Source organism: Lampetra planeri, chromosome 2 (assembly GCF_965212315.1).
Source record: "Lampetra planeri chromosome 2, kcLamPlan1.2.h2, whole genome shotgun sequence".
Classification (NCBI taxonomy): domain Eukaryota; kingdom Metazoa; phylum Chordata; class Hyperoartia; order Petromyzontiformes; family Petromyzontidae; genus Lampetra; species Lampetra planeri.
Genome location: NC_136108.1, coordinates 4800434 through 4813564, shown reverse-complemented (window position 1 = coordinate 4813564; position 13131 = coordinate 4800434). Strand labels below are relative to the sequence as shown.

General features: G+C 43.2%; 1 protein-coding gene across 2 annotated transcripts in view; it reads left to right on the top strand.

The window, feature by feature from the left end:
• Positions 1 to 12586, top strand: part of LOC144725065 (uncharacterized) — a 28010-nt gene extending 15424 nt beyond the window's left edge. For both annotated transcript variants that reach the window (XM_078604525.1, XM_078604533.1), the window contains exons 4-12: positions 1358 to 1404; positions 1812 to 2181; positions 2835 to 5012; positions 5793 to 5928; positions 6901 to 6959; positions 7451 to 7566; positions 7819 to 7921; positions 9252 to 10645; positions 11037 to 12586. In XM_078604525.1, coding sequence (XP_078460651.1) covers positions 1358 to 1404; positions 1812 to 2181; positions 2835 to 5012; positions 5793 to 5928; positions 6901 to 6959; positions 7451 to 7566; positions 7819 to 7921; positions 9252 to 10645; positions 11037 to 11489 — 4856 coding nt within the window. In that variant the 3' untranslated portion in view covers positions 11490 to 12586. The remainder of the gene's footprint in view (positions 1 to 1357; positions 1405 to 1811; positions 2182 to 2834; positions 5013 to 5792; positions 5929 to 6900; positions 6960 to 7450; positions 7567 to 7818; positions 7922 to 9251; positions 10646 to 11036) is intronic.
• Positions 12587 to 13131: the final 545 nt, after the last annotated feature.

The following is a 13131-nucleotide window of genomic DNA, read 5'->3' as shown; positions in this document are numbered from 1 at the left end:
CCGGGTAAATTTTTTGCCACTAGATGTTTCTGCAAATGTTCAAAATATTACGTTGCTTAAAGGAAGCAGTGGTTCCAAATATCACGTTGCTTAAAGTAAGTGTTACGTATGAAAACGGACACAACTGAAAGGAGAGCGACCTCTTTGCAGTCGTTTTATGATTTAGTATTTTGCTGAACTTTGGCTTTAGTCAATACTCATCGTAAAAATGTCAGCGATTGAGAGCATCTTGTCTCCATCCATCATTGCTTCATAGAGTTTAACACAAATGTACATTTCCTTGATCTATACAGCGCTGTATTACGGTATATATTCGTATATATTTATGCTTCTACCAGCAGTTTTTCCTAAACTGGGTGCCACGGTGGTGAGATGTTAACTCCCTCTCCTGGTATACAGGAGGTTATGGGTTCGATCCCGACCCTATATATTTAGAGTTTGTATGTTCTCCCCGTGGGCACGTGGATTTTTCTCTGAGACTTCCGGTTTTTCACTCCACATTTAGAAACATGGGTTTAGGATATTTGGCTGCTATAAATTTCATTTGTGGCCTGGTCGCTTCTGAAAAAGAGCTATAGCTCAGTGGGCCTTGCCTGGTAAAATAAAAATTGTTTAGTTTTAACTCACCCTCAGTGCGTTACCCTGCGATATCTGTACTGTGGAGCCTCTACATTTATAAAACCAAAGTGTGTTTGTCTAAACATATGGGTCTCATCTGTTTATGGGATGGGCATTCACGTGGGGGTGAGTGTGAGACCACTGGTTCAGGAGTTATTTGTTAGTTTTTGGTGTTATCTTGTATTTTGTCCATATCCACATGGTCAGCATGACTTTTGCTTTTCTAAAATTGACTCTACGCAACAGTTCAAAAGTTAATATTGCAGTACTGCACAAAGAATGCAAACTGACATTTTACTAGAAAATAATAACAGTGTAAGATCAGTAGAGAACTGTCCAAGCACTGCCATGTATCACATCACAATGTGCTGTGGTTGCAAAATTAAAGGGGTAAATATTTAATTGAATGATCAATTAATGTCCTATTTATGTCAAAACTGCACTGCTCAAGTACACATGGTAAAAGCCTATTACTGACTTGGTATTGGGAGACCTTTTTCCATTTGGTAGATTGATAATGGTTGGAGTAAATATATATGTATTAGATATGCATGTTTGTGCTGATTTAAGGACAATTTACTGTTGATGAAGTGATTCTGTGACTGAGTGTGACTGACTAGTATATCTATGTACAACTCCAGAATTTCAGTTTCAGAGCAGCAGAAATGTAACTTGTTACGTTGTAGATTACATCGATTCCAAAAACTCTTGGTCACTGTATATTTATTTTCTGCAACAGGAAATGTTTCAGGAATTCTGGGTGCCTGGAATATGACAAAAAAGAAGGTATTTATATCCTATAATAATATCCTTGACCCATGTCACCTATTAATCATGTAATAACGTAACATGTTGATACAGTATGTTGGTGTCGCATACCTGTCAACCCCTTATCAGTGCCCTACCTTATTACATATTAATTCAGGCCTTATTGCTCACCCCGTGCCCTTATACATCTCAACGTTCATCCTACAATGTCCCATCACAAGGGAGAAACACAAAAAATAGACAAAAACATGTTTTTCTCGTATTGATTCGGCCGTACGCCGTATGGACCTGAAAACTCAATTTCCCTGTACAAGATACGGGGACACCTTATGGGTTGACAGGTATGGTGTGGTAACCGCGTACACTTAATATTGCTGACTCTGAATGCAGTGAAAGTACAGTGCTCGCTCACTTTGTTTTTGTAGACTCCAAAAAAGAAAAAAATCAAAGCTCAAGACGACATTGAGGTGCAGAATCCTGAAAGGGCTGAGGAAAAAGTGCCGTCTCGTGCTTCTGCCACGGAGCCTGAGGCATGTGCAACCGAGGCAGCCAGCGAAACTTGCTCGGGTGTTAGCGAAGACAGCAGCGTTCTTGAAGCAGACTGTGACGGTGCCTTGAAAGACGGGTCTCTGCAAGACGCGTCGCTTTCAAGTGAAAGGAGGAGTGGAACAAATGTCGATTCTAGACATTCGTCCTTTTGCTCGGAAAGAATCCACGTGGAGAGTGGTTTCCTGGAGAATGGTTCTGATCAGCAGCCGGCGAGCCAACCATTCAACTCTGAACCTCTCTCTCCAGGTGAATAATGATAATAATGCTCTTATTTTTTCACGTATTTGGGAGTTGATCCGCAATTGGTATTCATTCTTGTTGAGTCTGAAGAGGCCAGTGCACGGCTTCAGGTGTAGCCTGTTGAATATTTGAACTGCTGTCAGCGAATTATCAAAGTGGCTAGTGTCGTTCTATGCAATCCATTATAACACATTCCTGCGGAGGGAGCTGGTAGGAACGTTGGGTTGCTCGGTCAATAGCCAGGGTCAATGGCGGCGTGGTATATTCCGCAAATATGCCCGACTGTGAGGGCGGGCACAAGCCGGCGTGAGTAGGTTAAACGTTGAGTTTTATAAGGGCACCACGGGATGACCAGCCCCTCCCCACCCAGCCCCTCCCCACCCTCCCCACCCAGCCCCTCCCCAGCCCCTCCCCACCCTCCCCACCCAGCCCCTCCCCACCCTCCCCTCTCCACCCAGCCCCACCCCTCCCATTTTTGGATGCACGACGGACGGACACTATAATCCCCTGTGGGCTGGTGTAACCAGGAGGTTCCTACCAGTATTATTCAATGTAGACTCACTGGTGAGGTGAAACATGCTTCATGAAAATATCTTAAAAGCATTATTTCACACGGTGAACTTCGATTATAATTGACCTAAATTGCTTTGCTTTTGCAGGTGCGAAGAAAATTCATTTTCAGGAGCAAGTTTATCATGGTTTACCTCAGGAATGTTCCAAAAGTCCGACGGGCCGACCTGAAAATGCTTTTGACATTAGTAACAGTCGTGGAGTAGTGTCAAAGCATCGTTTAATTTGTTCATCCACTTCTTCAGACAGCCTGCCTGGTGCCTCGCCACAGCGTGGGACTGCGAATCGCCAAACTGAAATAAGTTTTACACATCATGATGACAGGGAAACTACTTGCTTGTCTTTTAGCAGCAACTTAAGTTCAATAAGCAAGCATAGTAGCAGCAAAGTACCAACTGACAAGTGTAGTAACTCTGATGCAACAAAGAAGACCAGCAATTTAGTCGAGAATCATCATAACTGTCACATCTCAGGGCCTGAGTCTAACATTGGCAGTATACCACCAGTTGCCAATGTGGGATCACAAGGGCAGCAAAAAATAAATTCAGTTCATAAAGAGCAAATAGATATCCAAGTGGGTGTGGGCGACACAGGAACCATCACGTCCCTAGCAGCAGATACCAGTGGCGGAGTTCTAAAAACCACAGTTAATCTTGACAAACATTCCGCTGCTCCAAGTGCATGCAGGGAGCAGCCTGGCAGCATTGGCACAACCATAACATGGGAGGACCAAACTAAAGGGAGAGACGGCAACCCAAATGCTATTTTGGGAAGGGGAATCGGTGTTGTAAGTGACACAAAGAGGAATGGCAACTCACCTGTCATGCCTTCCGCTTCGGCAGTCGTCCTTGACAATACGCCTCACGTTGCAGGCACTGTCCACGTGTTTGGCCCGGCAGACATTTATAGCAGAAGGGAGAAGATGTTATTGAAGCGCAGCGTTAGTTTGGGTACACAGAGTCAGGAGAATGGTAAAGGAGCGGTTGGAACAAAAGTCCAGTTGGACAGGAGGAGAAGCAACCCAGCGAAGGTCGAACACAACTCGCAAGTATTTGACGTAAATTATGGCTTGGAGAAGAAAGCGACTGCTATGAGCCTCGGGGACATCGGTCTGAACTGTTCAGAAACGCCGATCCAGAACAACAGAGACCCTGATGGTGCAGAACAGTCAGGTGCAGCTATAGCTGCAGATGCACCTGACCAGGGTAGAAGGGACAGCCAGACTGGTAGAAGGGATAGCCACTCTATTAATGGAGGTAGCCAGCCTGCTAGGGACAGTCAAAACATCAGAAGAGATAGCCAGCCTACTAAAAGTGAAACTTCATCTCTCAGAAGAGACGGTCAAACTGCTATGCAGGAGAGCGAATCTGGTCATCAGGATAGCTCTACTGACCGGAGGGACAGCCAGCCAAACAGAAGGGATAGTCAGTCTTCTAGAAGAGATAGCCAACCTTCCAGAAGAGACAGCCAGTCTGCTGATAAAGACAGCCAATCTGCGAGGCGGGACAGCCAGCCAATCAGAAGGGACAGCCAGCCTGCTGATAAAGACAGCCAAGGTACTCGTGGGGATAGCCAATCTGCGAGGCGGGACAGCCAGCCAATCAGAAGGGACAGCCAGTCTGCTGATAAAGACAGCCAATCTGGGAGGCGGGACAGCCAGCCTATCAGAAGGGACAGCCAGTCTGCTGATAAAGACAGCCAATCTGCGAGGCGGGACAGCCAGCCTATCAGAAGGGACAGCCAGTCTGCTGATAAAGACAGCCAATCTGCGAGGCGGGACAGCCAGCCTATCAGAAGGGACAGCCAGTCTGCTGATAAAGACAGCCAATCTGCGAGGCGGGACAGCCAGCCTATCAGAAGGGACAGCCAGTCTGCTGATAAAGACAGCCAATCTGCGAGGCGGGACAGCCAGCCTATCAGAAGGGACAGCCAGTCTTCCAGACGGGACAGCTCAACTGCTAAACAGGATGGCCAAAGGGACAATGCGGAGAGCGACGTCTCCAGGAGAGACGACCAATCCGAGAGGAGGGACAGCAGCCAGTCTGACAGGAGAAACAGTGCAACTCAGAGGAAGGACAGCAACGCAGACAGAACGGACAGCAATACGGGAAGAAAAGGTAGTCTTCCTGGCCGAAAAAACAGCAACTCTGGGCGTAGGGACAGCGGTTCCAACAGCAGAAGAGACAGCAACCCAGATCAAAAGGATGGCAAAGGTGGGAGGAGAGACAGCGGCGGATCCAGCAGAAAAGAGAACCGCAGAAGGCCAGGTGCGTTGTTTGCTCTGCATTGTGCGAGTAGAATTGTACGGAATGAAAGGACGGGTTTCACAAAACACTTTGATGAAACTAAATTTACGGTTTTTAGCTGATGATAACAAACGCTTGAATGGAAGCTGTTATTTTGAAGATACAAAAAATTACAACAAGTTGCCGTTATCGTCGTTGTTGTGTATTTTACTCGGATTTAATGAAATATTCAAATTCCCAATCTATGGCCATGACATTATATTTTATTATCACGTAGAGATAACACTATGTAATGTTTGCCTTCGGATATCGTTCCACACTGTTCAAGCGCAGACATCTCTAAAATACACATCTCAAATTCCCATGCTTTGTCCCAAACTGTTTCCTCGATTAAAATGCCCATTTCCGATGAAAGGCATTGCCAGTGCAACCACATATCAGGTTTCTCGTTGATTGTTGTAGTGTTCATTTACCAAATGTATAATTTTAATATTTCACTTGTATTTAAATGTGTTATTATGAATGATTCGTTTGTTTAATACCAAGGACTTTAGCAAAGTTTAAGCACTGTTTGGAAAATATTGTACATTTGGTGTTCATTATTGAAAATGTGTGATTGGCAAAATATACTGTATGTTGCTCCTTCAATGAATAATACCCCTTCTAATATTTCTGCAATATTAAATAAGCATTTGCATACTGTAGTACATAAGGCATATCCTGCACATAATCACGGAACGTAGAAGGCTTCTTTCACGTGACCGTCAACTATTTAATGAATCTATATCATTGTCATTATAGGTGGGAACGTAGAAAAATCAGTCAAGGATCTTCAAAGGTGTGTGGTATCATTAAACAGATACCAAACATTACTCAAGGAAGAAGCAGAAGGTTCCACCAAAAATATAAAGGCAGCATTTTCTGAAATGACTGATTGGTAAGTGAACTTGTGCAGCGTGGGTTTGAAAGGACTTCTGACTGTTAAGAGAGATGAGTAAAGAAACACGTTTTTCATCATCAGTCTGTTCTTATTCTTAGTTCTCTTGCGTATTTCAATAACTGGTGAATGCCTCGCCACACGATATCATGGGGGTTGTGTGACAATACTTCACCACGCTGGTTAGTTCAGGTCTGAGGCCTCAGAACTGGTTTATCAATCACTCGTCACTGATGCTAGCCAGGTCACGTGTGGTGGGACAAATTGTGATTACTCCCACCTCTTCCAAGACGTTTGGCAAGCGTGGAAGAATAGGCCCACATGTATGTATTGTATGCATGTTGAACTTCTTTCGCACCGTACATAGCCAAACGTGCTAATCAGAAGTGTGGGGAAAGGACAACAAACTAAACACGAAAAGAAGTTATAAAGAAATTCGTTTTCAATCTATATTTAAGAGTGCATACCTCCAGTGGCTTCCTAATATCGGAAGGAAGAGCGTTCCAGACAGCTGCAGAAGTGCATCTGAAAGCACGAGATGCAGTGACCATCTCTATTCGATGGTGAGCCAAAAGCCGATGTGAGGATGGTTTATGCTCCTTGACGCGATCAGCAAAATATTGTGGTTCAAATACCAGAGGTGTGGACTCGAGTCATGTGACTTGGACTCGAGTCAGACTCGAGTCATGAATTTGATGACTTGCGACTCGACTTGGACTTGCATAACAATGACTTTGTCCCACCTCTGTCAAATACTATTTAGAGGGGCTTTCTAGAGCTCCCACTAGTAGAGGCCCTTCTTCCAGAAATGGCCTAAGCAAACAAATGCAGAAAACTCCAAATGTAATTGGCCAAACATCCAGATGTACCACTCCACTGAAAGAGTTGGCTCAGTGGGTGTATTGCTCTGTTAAAAAGGAAATACTGTGCAACTATTAAGACGTATGTATTACTTGTGTTTCTGACTTGAAGGCTCATGGACAGGGAGGTGAGCATCTTCACAGAGCTTGATAAAGTTAAGCACGAAGCGAGTAAGTTTTGCAGCATGCATTTGCATCAAGGACACTAACTAAATGCCGGTTATATATAAATTACTGGGCAAAAGAGAACGTTTTAAAATGCTGCTATCATCTATATGCTTTTTCAAGATAAATTGCCTGCATAAACAGCCAATGTAATTACCAACATCATCGTTAACACTGGCAAGAAAAACATCTATAATATGCTAATAGTTGGGGTAGTATTTGTTTAAAGCAGAAGGTGGGCAGGCAAAATATTGAGTAGCATGCTCTTAATGGCTTCAAATAAAGAGCCAGTAACGAATTAAGGTACTAAATGGCTCGATAAAATTACTTTGAAACATAGTTTTTAAATATTATGTAATACAAATACATTTTGAAATATGACCTATTTATTTTCAATATTTCTTGGTTAGCTTCAAACGTGGCCTGATTTATCCCTTGGGTGTGTTTTTTTACATGTTTGTCATGGGTACCCATTTATCTCTGTAATGTCCTTGCAGTGAGCATCCTGAATGCAAGGCAAAGGAAAGCAACTGAGCTGAAAAAGCTATGTGACAAGAACAATGCGGCCCAGATGTCTGATGCATATCTCACTGATCTGAGGGCTGAGATCAAGGTAAAGCAATTAACTTCAAGGCAATATGGGATGCAGCATGTTTTTAATAAACCGCCTGTATTATATGTGAACTGTGCAGCTAATGAGAACACTTACAGCAGTGATAATGCTGATGTGTTTTCGTTAGCTTTGAAATTTCCTCCATTTTGAAATCTTCGTCCAGCAGTAGATTGACAAAGGGGCGGTACGTGTGTGTAGTTTTCCATTGCATCACTGCACAAGGAATATACCATTACTGTTTGTGTTTTTCAGAAATTTGTAAGTGAGCGTAAATATGATGAGGAGCTTGGCAAGACGGCACACTTCATGTGGGACAGACAAGCCGTCAAGAAAATGATTGACACCTTTGGAAACAGTAAGTACTACATTTAATACAACTACTGCTACTACTGTATAGGTTTTCACAGTCATGCTGCATAGCTCTCCGATGTGTTATTTTCGTCGTTTACTGCATGTTGCTTGGCACGATATAAGTTCAGTCCTTCGGCAACTGAATTCAGTTCTTGAAGAAGTTCCCAGCAAGTGGAGCGAACCCATCGGGCCTCATGGATGTGGAGCTAAACGTCATACAGTAATCGCGTCGAACAACAAGCAGTCCGTCCATAAAACACGTCATAAGACTCAACGCCAAGTTGGGTGTGGCTGCGTATTTTTTGAGTTGTTCATTTGTGGTACCGTACAGTGCAATTCAGAAACCCAGCACATTTAGTTTTTCCAGGGGCGTGGCGATGCTTGTTCTTTTGTCATTTATCCGTGTCGTACAAGGATGCGGGACTATTTTGAAAGAGGTTCGACAAGTTCAATGAGGTTACGATTCAACGCATTTTTTTACGCGCTTTTATTTAACTTGCCCTGTTGTCTGTTTATATTTTTTCAAATCTTTGACGCCTAATATCTTCGGATCTACGAAACCTAAAGAGCTAAAAAAATTGTACACATGCTCGTCGTCTCGCGTGACAATTTAAGATTTAATTTAAAGGAACCGGTCCAAGTCCCGCCGATCATGGGCCTCTGTGTTTTTGACTACATTTTTATTCCACTATTGCAAATATATTAGAATTATCCAGACAATAATGAACTATTACAATAATGAACTATTATTGTCTGGATTGAAATCTTAGAATGAATATGTACATGTAAAAAATATGTTTACAAGATTAAAATTAAATCAATAAATTTGTGTAAAAACATGTGTTTCAATGCACACACTTTTATTTGGACTCAAAAATATAAAATACATTCTTTTGACCCCAGAATTTATTAAATTTTATGAGCTGAGTAAAATTGGTGGCTTTCATTGAAAAACAATTTTTTTACCAAAATGTTTTAACATGAAATCACCAACGAAAAGCTGCATACATTGAACAGGTCCCGATCTTTAATAAGGGTTTCTGTTGCTAATGGCGTCTGGTAAACTAGCAGCATTTGTTCAACCAGCCTGATTTTACTGATGAAGTTGAACAGGGTCCAGAGTTTGCCTGCTTATTCAAATGCTGCTGGACAATAATTTCCCTGAAAGCCAATAGGCCTAAAGAATAAAAAAAATTATCATTTATATCTGTAGCAACAGAACGGCATTCTGTTTACGTATGCTCTTTCCGATACATAGTGGCTGTAATGTTGCAAAAAAACTACGTACGTCTTTATTTTCGGAAAATATGATTGAATATTTCTCTGTTTGCCAGTCACCCATCCAAAGTTTGGACACGCGACGCTTGTCTCCTTACCAGTGGATACCCTGCTCGAGGCCAGCACTGTCCACCAATCTTCATGCACTACCCCATCCCAAAGCCATCCCCTTTCAGCTCAAACTGCTACTCAGGTGGCGACGCTAACTCACAATAGTCCCCATCCAGTTCAACAAAGTCCTTCAGCTGCTGCCCAGTGCAGTCCTCCTACTGCTCCTCCTGTTCAGCTCGGTCCTGTCGCCATCACGCAAGGCAACCCTGTGGCTGCTTGTCAAGGAATTCCTGTTGCCAATTCTCAAGTCATGTTGGGGCCGATTAAAAAAATCTCTGAAGCTAATTCTGAACAAAGTAACGTAGCTGCTACTCAATACAGGCCTGCACCTGTTAATCAAAGCTCTCTGAGCAATGCACAACAAAGTAGTGTAGCTACGACTCCATACAGGTCTGCACCGGTTAATCAAAGCTCCGTGACCTATGCTCAACAAAGTAGTGTAGCTACGACTCCATACAGGTCTGCACCGGTTAATCAAAGCTCTGTGGCCTATGCTCAACAAAGTAACGCAGCTACTACTCAACACAGGTCTGCAGGTATTGCTCAACCCAAGTCTGCACTTGTTCAAGAAAGCCTAATGGCCACTACTCCACACAGCACTACACCATCTACTCCACACAGCACTACATCTACTCCATACAGCACTACATCTACTACTCCACACAGCACTACACCATCTACTCCACACAGCACTACATCTACTCCATACAGCACTACATCTACTACTCCACACAGTACTACACCTACTACTCAACACAGCGTGACAGCTGCTACTGAACTCAGTGCTACAGCTACTACTCAGCGCAACACTCAAGTTGCTATGCAACACTGCACTGCAGCTGCTGCTCAGCACAGCACAACAGCTACTACTCAACAGAGCCTTGTAACAAACAAACACAACACGGAGCATGCAAAACAGCAGATGTCGATCACAATGGCTGGTGAAAAAAGCAAGCTTGTTAGTGCCACACAGAAATGCTGCATAACTCCTGCTCACAGTAAGTCCATGACCGTGGCATCGATTGAAAAGGATGCACCACAAATGAGCGTTGCAGCACCTGTCGAGAACAAAGCTCTTCTTGCAACGCCTTCTGAAAGCAGTCTCGCCATTACTCCTGCGAGAAGCTCTATTGCTGTTGGGAGCAGTCCAACAACAGCTAATGTCAGTCCTGCGATGACTGGGCACAAAAGTTCCGTGACTGTTGCCCAGGCGGGCTCTCAGACTATAATTTCAGCTCAGAATGGTCCACTTACTGGTACGCAGAGCTGCTCGCACAGCAGGAGTGCGACGTCGAATGCATCCCAGGCTGCCACGATGGTCTCCACTACCCCAGCAAAGGTACAAGCCCTCATGCAAGAAAAACACTTTTACATAAAAAAAAAATGCGTTCATGCGAGTTTTGTCATCCGTTATCTCCATTTAATATTCTAGGGCTGTATGGTGGGTGGGCAACAGAGGACATATGCACCAACATCCATTGATCTGTACTTTCTGTGTGCTCCCCCCTGTTTATGCATCCCACCCATCACTAACGTGCGCTATCCAGTGTGGTGAAGTATGTTTAAATAACCATTAAACAGTGTAGGAATTCCTTCAGCAGGAGATTGACAAAATGGCTGTACATATGCACGTGTTCATTTATGTTAAGAACATTTGTAATGTTTGTGAAAATTACTTATCCTTGACTTTGTCATTCCACTCCCTCGTGTGTTGTGGCTGCATTCTGCAGGTGGGCCTGGCTGCCGTTGGTGTGGCTAGACTCACGCATCGCACTGGACCCATACTCGGCTACAGATCTGGCTCGGCCACCAGGGAGGGCATGATGAGCCATCAGCACAATGGAATGCCAATCCTAGCCAAGACACATCCAGTCTCCAAAACTACACCCTTCAGTGTTCCTATTACAACACTCATGGCCAGTGCACCTTGTCTTTCTCAATCCACAACCTGCACCAATGCCCATCCTTCCAGTTCCAGTGAAGCCAACAACAAGCCTCGTAGAACTGGACCCATCAAGCCCAAAAAGCCAAGTTTGGATGATACGGCGACAGTGCCTTCTGGCCAGGCATTGCAGAGTCCTGAGAAAAGTGCTTCTACGGAGAAAGATTGTCTTCTGCCTGTAACAGCTCTGCCACAGCGAGAAAGTAGACGATCAAGAGACACTCCGAAGCCGCCTGTTTAAAGGCCCATCATTGTCTTGCCCTGGTGTGTGGGCTGCATGCACAGGGACATGCCTGAGTGTCTTGCTGTGAGCTGTATGGAAGCCTAAATGTAGCCTTTTCATGAAGCAATCTGCGAACACTTTTCCGCCTGTTTTGGGCTAGGGCATTTTATTTAGAGATCATAAAAAATCTTGAACATATTTTACAGTTTTTTTGGGAGCGACTGATTTAAAATCAATCGCCTATTTAAGATAATGCTTGAGGCACTTCACGTAAACTGCATCAATTATTGTGCGTCTCATCATTATTAGTAAAAAATTATATTCAACAATGTGAAAGTATATGGGTCGTATGCAATTGTAATTTTAAATGTGTGATTTCATCTGCATTGTATTGTATCTAAAGACATGTTTACGAAATAAATAATATGTTAAATATATGTTAACTGCTGTACAAACATTGTTAACAATGTAACCATTGTACAGTATTGCCAAATTTGAAGATATATTATTGTGGTAGCCACGATTATAGACGTCTGTTCTCCAAAGATCCAGGGGTCGAGTAGAAACAATTAAAAGTCGTACTTTAACATTTTGTTCTGGAATGTGCCTTTGTACAAAGACGTGTATGCTGCATTTTAATGACCAATTGTAAAGATGATCACGTATTTGAAATGCTTTAAATTTGTACTCAAGGAAGGTGATATTCTGGTTCGATTAAAATAGTTTGTGATGATGTTTACTTTCACTATGATAACGAGGTGTTGAAATATGGGTAAATGAAACTGCTTCTGTGCGAACGCATTTGTATTGTGGGATTACGGTTGATCTATTTTTATTTTTAAAAAACCCTATTAAATCAGAGATGGAGAGTGTATGAAAAGGCTGTGTGAGGTGAGCTACCACGTGATCCTGCACTCTACCTTGTGACGTCACTGAAGCGATAAGTTGCTGACTGTAACATTGTTAAGATCAAAATGATAGACACGTTTATTTGCCATTTAAAGAAAGTGCGTGTTTGAATTGCACAGTTTTTTTAATGGCTAAACATTTTGAGATGTTACAGGAAGTTAAATGTATGTGGTCAAATGATGAATTAAAGAAGTACACATCTAAAAGCACTGACTTCATGTTTGGCACCTCGACACCCGAGGCGTGCGTTAGCATTGTTACACCGTGCATCATTAAAACAACCCACGTGATCAGAGGCAGCTCTGTGCACTTGCATACCACTGTGCCATCGGCACACGATGTTGCATTAAGCGGTACACGTCCCCATCTATGCGCGACAAATTAATTCCCTTGAGGTGCTTTGCCTATGACCAAATCATCCTGAATGAGATCGATATTATCACATATCGTAAGCTAAGCAGTGATGAGCCCGGCTAGTGTTTGGATGGGAGACTGCCTCGGAATGCCAAGGCATTTGAATAAAAAACAATACATTAAATGTGTAATGCTCAGTATTTGCACGCTCTTGAAGACCTAGAATGGCGTGAGGAACTACAGACAAGCGGGAAAGGCAGTCGGGTGGTGAGCCAATTCCAAATTCTGCCACCTTAGCTCTGCATTTCTCTACGTATTAAGGTGTTATTTGTTAATTGAGTGTTTCTATGTTTTCGGAAGAAACCAGAGTACCCGGAGAAAACTCATGTATGCGAGG